The 9,349-nt window shown below is 34.5% G+C and overlaps 1 protein-coding gene across 1 annotated transcript; it reads left to right on the top strand.

The window, feature by feature from the left end:
* The first annotated feature begins 2,593 nt into the window (after positions 1–2,593).
* LOC133869615 ((E,E)-geranyllinalool synthase-like) lies at positions 2,594–8,439 on the top strand. Its single transcript, XM_062306657.1, has 12 exons — positions 2,594–2,941; positions 3,110–3,302; positions 3,428–3,633; positions 3,745–3,868; positions 3,952–4,067; positions 4,149–4,345; positions 4,546–4,661; positions 4,780–4,878; positions 4,996–5,211; positions 7,222–7,351; positions 7,445–7,690; positions 7,777–8,439. Exons 1-12 carry the CDS (start codon positions 2,620–2,622, stop codon positions 8,281–8,283), a joined length of 2,472 nt encoding a protein of 823 aa, XP_062162641.1. The 5' UTR covers positions 2,594–2,619; the 3' UTR covers positions 8,284–8,439.
* Positions 8,440–9,349: the final 910 nt, after the last annotated feature.

Genomic DNA, 9,349 nt, shown 5'->3' with positions numbered 1-9,349 from the left:
GACTCCATCTTTATTTATTTTTTTTTATATGGAGTCAAGACTAGCCAAAGATGGAGTGGCGGAGTTAGGATTTTAGTTCAGATGGGTCAAGATTTTTTTTTTTCCTTTTATGAATGAACAAAAAAAAAATTCAAGTTGAAAAAAAAATGATTAAAAATATTACAGAATATAATTAACCAAATAAATAAACAATTCAATAAATTTTAATTATTATTTAAAGCATATAAATGTAACTTACCATTTATTTTGTCAATTATGGTTAACTGGTTGACAAGGTCTAATTTTTCTATAGATATGCTATTCAGATTTGGTCTCTATCATTAGCATGTTAATCATTTTTCTTTTCTTGAAGCAAGGATCTACTAGTACGAGTTCGTTTAGAATTTGATTAGAGCTCAATAGAATGTTTGTTATTCTCCAGAATTTCATGTAACTACAATTATATATTTCATACAATTAAAATATGCAACAAAAATTATATATATATATATATATATATTCATAAATAATTAATTTAGAAGAGCAATCTAAACATAAAAGCTTAACCAATGTAAAAGTTTGATTAAATACTTCTATGGCTTAAAAAAAAAAAAAAAAATAGAAAGAAAAAAGCTAAGCAATTGATTTAAATTGTGGAAGGCTTGAAGTAAGAAGAAATCAAAATTACAAATTGTTAAATTGTTGAACGCTTCCTATTTTTTTTTGAAGAACGACAATTTGACAAATTGCAGAATGACTCATTTTGACAAACAAAGTCCGGGCCATTAGTAATGGCCAAAGTGAGTAAAAAAAAAAAAAAAATTGGCCTTTTTGACAATTTGACCTCTTCTAAACCCTCCTAATATCTAAACAAAGAAAAAATAAATAAAAATAAACCTCGTAAGTCGTAATATTGAAACACTCTTCAACAAACGTCCAGCGAATAAGGGAAAACATAAAACAAATGCTAAAAGCCAAAATAGTGTGTTGCGTGCGTTAAGCTTAAGTCAGTTAACCTATGCGTTCGCAACATTAAAACGATAGTTTTGACAAAGTTAAACGGTGTATTTTTTCAATAACTAAAAGAACATCTTCAACCTTTGTCTTCAACCTTCATCAGATTATTTGAGTTTCTGACCTAATTACAGTAACATAACGAAAATGGAAGAAGTCGTAAATCTCGTTCTTCTTAAAAAAGATTTACCCCCTGATGAATGGCTGAGGGTGGGCAATTAGGTCATTCGAAAAAATTCAATTGGGAGTAAAAAGAATTTTTGGGAGGTGAGAGGGGCATTTGACCCATCTCGAGCCCCCTCCCTCTAGCCCTGACCGGAGCATTTGGGGGTGGCCGCGACCACCCCTGGAGTCCCTCGGGGGTGGTCTGGCCACTTACTAGTTTTCTAGGTTTTTTTTTTTTTTTTTTTTTTTTTTTTTTTTTTTTTTTTTTTTTTTTAAGAAATAATATGGGGTTTTCTTTTTAGTAATTTTGATTTGATTCTAATTAAAGTAGGAAAAATACACATCTCCCTTAAACTATCACTCAATTGTTAATATACATCTCAAATTATCAATTGTGTCAATATTCCCCCTCAAACTACAAAAAAAGTCAATGTTCCCCTAAGACTAACAAAAAGACAAAAATAACCTTAATATTTTTTTTTTTGAAAAAGATAAAAATGACCTTATAAATTCGAAAAAAAAACTCAAACAAAAAACAAATAAAAAAAACTAAAAAAACTAAATAAATTAAATAAAAAACCAAAAAAAATAAAAATAAAAAAGAACGATTTTTTTTTTTTTTTAAAAAAATGAAAATTATAAAAATATTTCGAAAAAGAAAAAAAGAAAAACAGTTTTTTTATTAAATTAAAAAAACAAAAAAAAAGGATTTTTTTTTTAAAAAAGACAAACAAAAAATAACTGAATATATAAATATATATATATATATATATATATATATATATAAAGCAAAAGAAAAAAAAAATAGAGAAACCAGTTTTTAATTTTAATTTTTATTATTATTTTTTTGTATAATTTTTTGTTATTTTATATTTTATAATAATTTTTTTAGTTTTTATTTTATTTTAATAATTTTATGAAAGTTATTTTTGTTATTATGGGAACATTGACAAAATTGGTAGTTTAGGAAGAGACATTGATAATGTGGTGGTAAATTGATGGGGTTATATGTAGTTTTTCCTTAAAAAAAAATAGAGGCTTCATTTGGTTTACAGACGGAGTATTTCATTGAAAAATTAAATAGTTATTACTAAAACCAAAAAAAAAAAATGAAATGATATAACTATTTATATTCTTAATTTGGCCGCATCCGCTATTAAGATATTTATGTGACAGTTTTATAAGTTATTTATAAAATGTTCTCTAACTAATTTGACTTTGCCAAGTCATCAAAACCAAGAGCCAGTGAAGTGGACAGCAGACCTCGCGCGGAGTGGTCTCGATCATATATAATGTTGCCAAGTCATACGAGTCACCCATGTTTCGGCGCCTCCAATGTGAACCTGCGCGCAGACGAAGAAAACGAGTTCATGCACGATATTATAAATAGCATGCTTTGCTTGCTCATGCTCACTCAACCATTTTCATAATACAATAGGCTCACTATTGATCCTTTGTATCATGGATTTATCACAGTCCACAATCCAATCTCTAGTTTATAAGATGAAGCAAAATATTTTCTCAAACCCATGCGATCACTACTCCTTCATTTCTCCTTCTGCTTATGACACTGCATGGCTAGCCATGATACCAGATCCACACCAACCTTCCCAACCCATGTTCAAGAATTGCTTGGACTGGGTGCTTCACAACCAGAAAGAAGATGGCTCTTGGGGAGACTCTGATGCCCATGGCATGCCCACCATTGAGTGCCTCCCTGCAACTCTTGCTTGCATAGTTGCACTCAAAAAGTGGAATGTCGGGACAATTTGTATAGAGAAAGGTACATGCTGTGTACAAGTATGTGCCTATAGGGCACATATATTTGGTGTATTCTAGCTTTATGGTCATTTTCTCCACCATTATTTCTAAAGTGAGCACCATATAGCCAGTTTTTTTAGCTTGATATATAGCGTATTTGGGATATTTCAACTCCTTATTTTTAATTCAGGGTTGGCCTTTGTCCATGCAAACACGGAGAAGTTTCTCAGAGAAATGAACAACGATTCTCCTCGTTGGTTTGCTATTGTTTTCCCTGGAATGGTTGAACTTGCACATACAGTTGGTGTAGAGCTTTTCTTCCTCCACAGATCAAACGGAGTGGTATCAGAGCTATTCAATAGGCGGCAACAAATTCTTGAAAAGTAGTCGTTTTGTTTTTTCCACTTTGAATTCGTACTAATTTTTTGAGTGGTTTACTAGATAGCTAACAATATTTGTTAACAAAAAAAAAAAAAAAAAAAAACTAATTTGCATGCTTTTTTTGTAGTGAGAAACTTGAAAATCTCCCACTTTCATATCTTGAAGCACTGCCTGCATCTTATGATATTGATGAAGATGATATAATTAAGCATTTAAACGACGATGGCTCATTGTTCCAATCCCCCTCCGCCACAGCAAGTGCTTTTATGGCCACTGGAAACAACGAATGCATGGCTTATTTACTATCACTTGTTCAAAGATGTGATGGTGGAGGTTAGAAATTAAGCTTAATTCGTTTATCTTTATGACTTTAACAACGTACCCAGTTTCTCCTTTCAATCTATTTTCTTTTTCGTGATCGATAAAAGCTGATTTTTATGGCAGTTCCAGCAACCTATCCCATCGATGAAGAGCTCATAAAGCTTTGCATGGTCAACCAGTTGTTCAGGTTGGGCCTGGCTGAGCATTTCGTCCAAGAGGCGGAAGAAGTTTTGGCACAAGTTTACAGGTACATTTATTTATCCTTTGCTGAAGAAATCAATCAGTTTTCAGTACATTATTTCTTAATCCTTTGTTGAACATAACTTTCAGGAATTACTTGAATCAAGAATCACGGGAAAAACCAAGCAATTCAATTGAAGCACAGCTATTTAAAGACTCGTTAGCATTTCGGTTCCTACGCATGCATGGTTATGATGTATCGTCGGGTATGTTTACAAACTCTTCTTATTTTCTTTCACATGTTTTCGAATATAATTTAACCAACTATTCATCTTTTGCTTTTGCAGATAGCTTTTGTTGGTTCTTACATCATGAAGATATTCGAGATCAGATAGAAAATAACCATGAATACTTCTCAACTGCAATGCTTAATGTCTATAGAGCTACAGATCTTATGTTTTCAGGAGAATATGACCTTCAGGAGGCTAGATCATTTTCAAAGAAATTACTTGAGAAAACCACATCATCAAACTTGCGAAGATTGGTAATTCATTCATTTTATAATTAAAAGAATATATTAAATGAATGGGTGAGAACTGAGCTTTTCCCGAACTTCAGTTAGGATAGCTTTAAAATGAAGCAAATAACAACAAAAATCGAAATGAATCGCTTTATAAATCATGCACTCGCCAATAACTTTGTCTTACATTCTTACTGTATATAAGTATATTAATATTCTCGCAGATTGAGCATGAGTTAAGTCTTCCATGGTTTGCTCGACTCGATCATCTGGAACATAGGATGTGGATTGAAGAAAAGGATTCCAATATTCTCTGGATGGGAAAGGCTTCTCCCCATAGGTATACAACTGTAATTTAATAGTTACTGTAGAAATACTATTTCTAAACCTTTGTAGAGAGGGAAGGAGAGTGATCAAAGTATTTTGAATACTATTTCTAACAGATCTTTTGAACTCAGGTTATCATGCCCTCGTAATGATGAAATAGTACGCCTTGCCATGCAAAACTATGAGTTTAGGCAGTCAGTATACAAGAAAGAACTTGAGGAACTGAAAAGGTATACTTTCAAATAGATTTATCATCAATAATTCGTTTTGGGACCATCGTATAAGTATAACTATGCTAATTATTTGCTTGCTTTATCAACAATCAATGTCTTCCTTTTTCGAGACAGGTGGTCTAAGGATTGGGGTCTTAGTGATATAGGATTTGGTCGAGAGAAAACTACCTATTGCTACTTTTCTGTTGCCTCCAGCTGTTCCTTGCCTTACAATTCTGACATACGCATGATGGTCGCAAAGAGTGCAATAATTATTACAGTGGCTGATGATTTCTTCGACATGGAAGGTTCTCTAATTGAGTTGAAGGACCTCACTAATGCAGTTCAAAGGTAGCCATTTGATATTTCTTTTTTTAGATGAATCTAAAAGCTTAATAAAGCTCATCAACAATCTATACACGCCAATAAAAACTGGCCCAAGTTCACCTCACAGGAAACAACAACTAAAATTTACAACAGAACAATCCAACAACTAGTCTACCATGCTTTCAACATAGCAGTAGCAGCTAACACTTTTTAAAGGATCTTTAGAAAGAATCCGAGATTGAACTTCCCACTTAATCTACTTAACAATTGCCTCTTCAGATTTCGGATTGTTGTTGTGTACCAAAACATTCCTCTGCTGCCATAAATGATAAACACAAGCTTTGAAATAGAGTTTGCCTAGGCTAGCTTGTTATCCCTTTCCTCTCAACTTAGAAATACTCCATTTAACAACATTTTCCCACTCAATAGGCAAATCAGAGAAAGAGAAATCAACCATAAAATCTCTCCACAACCTCCGACTATAGCTGCACTATAAAAAGAGATGTTCCTGGCTCTCATGACAAGCATGGCAAAACACACAAAGTAGGTTTCGAGCATACTCCCATCTGCACATTCTGTGTTTAGTAATTATGGCTTCCTTAAAAACCAACCATAGAAAAAGGAACGTCTAGGAATAGGAAGGGAATGCCAAACCAACTTCCACCACACAATATGTAGGCTGCTTAACTCTCAACTGATCTCAAGTGGCTACACAAGAATAAACACCATTGGGACACTTCCAAATAGGCAAATCAGCCCCACCTAAGGTAATCTCATGAAGCCTACATTGAATTTCCACTATAGAATTGGACCGAGCATGGGCCCAAAACCAATCCCCTCGCTTGATGTTGGTTGGCAGTTTAGAATCAAGATGTATACTTACATCATGAACTGCCCGAAACCTATAACAATCCAGCAAGTAACCAGCAGGATGCCACTTATCATGCCGAAAAAATTTCGAGAACCATCCCCAACTTTGTAACTCAAGAATTTTTTAGCAACATCACGAAGTTTCAACTTCTTCCAACTCCAAGAACAATCTTTGGGAATAAAAATCTGCCATAGGCTCTTTCCTTTCAGCCAGTTCACTTCTATCCATGCCACCGAAAGAGAGCCAGCCTTGGTGAATAAAGTCCATATATGGTTCAGCATAGAAGCAATATTGTTCCAGACTTCTAAATTTTTAATCCCCAAACCTCATTCTCTTTTAGGGGCACAAATCTTGTCCCAAGAGACTTTAGCTTGAGCCTTAGAGTCCTTCCCTCCCCATAAAAACCTGTTGAATTTCTGCTGAAGAAGAAAAAGAATTCTCTTTGGCAGAATGAAGACTTTAGCCAAATAGATCTGCAAACTAAGCAAAACAGAAGAAATAAGCTGGAGTCTTCCTGCAAAGGACAAACTTCTGGATAACCAAGAATCAATTCGGCCAGCAATCTTGGAGACCAAAGCATCACAACCAGCTGCTGTCAACCTCTTTGAAATAAGAGGGACTCCAAGATAATGGATAGGCAGCTTTCCTTCATTCATATGCTAGAAATCCAGAATTTCCATCTTAATACCCGAGGGCATTCCACCATAGAACAAAGAACTCTTGGCCAGATTAGCTCTCAAACCAACAATATCTTCAAAAACATTAAGCACCCCTTTAATGACTTTAATAGAATCAACAGAAGCTGCAGAAAAAATTAGATGGTCATCCGCAAAACACAAGTGTGTCAGCTTGAGGGGACTGCACTTAGGATGAAAAGAAAAAAGAGCATCATGACTAGCAGCCTCCTCCAACATCTAAGACAAACCCTCCATATCAATTACAAAAAGATATGAAGAAATAGGATCTCCTTGACGAAGACCTATCCTGCCTAGCTTTAAAATATCCCTCCAATGTGCCATTGAGAGCAAGAGTGAAACTAGGATTAGTAATACACTCCTTAATCGATTTGATTTTACCCAAAAATAAATATGGAACAAAGAACAATTAAGAGATCATTAATTTTGCCTCTAATTTCTATTTCTCTCATTGAATATATATAACAGATGGGATGCTAAGGGTTTGAGCGGCCATAGTAAGATTATCTTCGATGCCCTTGATAATCTCGTAAGGGAAATTGCCACAGAATACCTCCAACAAGAAGGACGTGACATAATAAACAATCTTCAAGATATTGTAAGCCGACACTAAAGTCGTCAATTTTATTGTCGCCCCATATCTATTAAACTGAGAGATATATATATGATGTCTTTTCTTTTTTGTATGAAGTGGTATGAAACATTTGCTTCGTGGTTTACCGAATCCAAGTGGGGTAAAACTGGAAGCATACCTTCAATGGATGAGTACCTTGAAACTGGCATGACGTCGATAGCCGCACACACCATTGTTCTTCCAGCTTCATGCCTCTTAAACCCAACTTTACCAATCTCCAAACTCAGGCCAGAACAGTATGAAAGCATTACAAAACTCCTCATGGTTATCGCTCGTTTGTTGAATGACGTACAAAGCTTCCAGGTAACTTTATATTTTCTTCTTAGTTGCTTCAGATCCACTAGTCAGGAACATATTCTCATGATCTAATAAAAAGTGCAAAACGACAGAAGGAACAAGATGAAGGGACAATAAACTCCGTTTTGCTCTACTTAAAAGACAGCCCGGAGGCAGACATTGAAGAGTCAATCGCTTTTGTGAGAGAGATAGTTGATAAAAAGAAGAAAGAGTTTCTTGAACATGTTCTTATGGATGGATATAGTGATTTGCCGAAACCATGCAAGCATCTCCATCTATCGTGTTTGAAAGTATTTCAGATGTTCTTCAACTCTACCAATGGATACGATTCCAACACTGAAATGCTTCAAGACATTAGTAAGGCAATCTATATTCCTATTGAAGTTGGAAACTCAAAGCGAATTCTGAAGCCTCTGCCTCGTTGCTCTGGAGCAAAGGAGGAAGATAATCTGACAACCAACTGTTATATCAACCGGCCGCGGCCCTCAACGCATTACAGGAGAAGTTTTGGAACACCGCGGGTTTCTTGGTCTGCTTCAAGAGATTATGGATATGGGAAAATGTTTATAGCACCAAAAGTTAGGTTTTGTTTCACTTAATTCAGTCCCCGAAATCAGTATTTGCTACCTATCTCTGGCGCGGCTCTTGCAAATGGAAAATGATAGACAGGGGACGGTGTCCCCTGTCCTACGTATAATAATAAAATAATATATTATATAAAGAAAAAATAAAAATCAGAAAGAATAAATGAAAAAAAAAAATATAATATATTATTTTATTATTATACGTTGGACTGGAGACGGATGAGTGTTGCTATACTGCTGTCGGTGTTATATATATGGCGTATGTCAATCAAAATAAAGTTGTTTCGCTTATGTAGTGTGTCTTTCTTAATTATGTCAATGTCCAATGTATTAAGACAATATAATAATTTCAGGTCCAATTTATATATATTATGTGTAATTTCTCAAAATAAGACTCCAATAGTTATTTTAACAAGAGAGTGGCAATTACTTTACAGTATGTCCAGAATCGTCCTATGGACAAAGCTGTGAACAAGCAAATTAAAAATGCATGTGCATGGAGCCATGGACAACAACAAAATACAATCAAGCTGAATTAAAGTCTCTGCTCGGTACGTTGGAGGTAGACAACCAACATCACGTGCATAAGGCTGAAAAAAATATGTCGGTAGTCGATCTAGTACACTTTGATTTGCAGGGTGCATGCGTACGTACAACTCAATAATTTTTCTTATAAATAAAAAAAAAAAATAAGAAGAAGATATAACTTTTTAGACTATTTCTTAATAGTGAAGGTAGGTATTTAACATCAAATCACCAGTAAAATTTATTGTCTCAACTTATTTCTTTATTAATATGAAAATATGAGGGTGTTTGGCAACCGAAGAAAATAAGAGCTATTGGTTTAGGAATGACAAAGAGCTACTCAAAAACATGAGTTGCTTCAGCCGTGTAATTCTTCTATTTATTGAATAAGAATACAAAGAAAAATCTACAATAGGCATTAGCCTACAACGGGTGACTTTTCACCCATATGGAAAGTTTCATAATGATACAAAAGTCCACCAAGGTCCACTCAACGGTAACTTCCTAAACTAAAGAGGTCACAGCAATATCTTCCTAAACAAGGAGCCACAACGAC

This window comes from Alnus glutinosa, chromosome 5, assembly GCF_958979055.1.
Source record: "Alnus glutinosa chromosome 5, dhAlnGlut1.1, whole genome shotgun sequence".
NCBI classification, from domain to species: domain Eukaryota; kingdom Viridiplantae; phylum Streptophyta; class Magnoliopsida; order Fagales; family Betulaceae; genus Alnus; species Alnus glutinosa.
This window is presented reverse-complemented; position numbering and strand designations above follow the sequence as displayed.

Bases quoted from the DNA above. Each gene is read 5' to 3' on its own strand.
- LOC133869615 (XM_062306657.1), top strand. From the start codon at position 2,620: ATGGATTTATCACAGTCCACAATCCAATCTCTAGTTTATAAGATGAAG. The intron at 3,869-3,951 runs GTACATTTATTT...CATAACTTTCAG, and splicing joins GTTTTGGCACAAGTTTACAG to GAATTACTTGAATCAAGAAT. The intron at 7,691-7,776 runs GTAACTTTATAT...GCAAAACGACAG, and splicing joins ATGACGTACAAAGCTTCCAG to AAGGAACAAGATGAAGGGAC.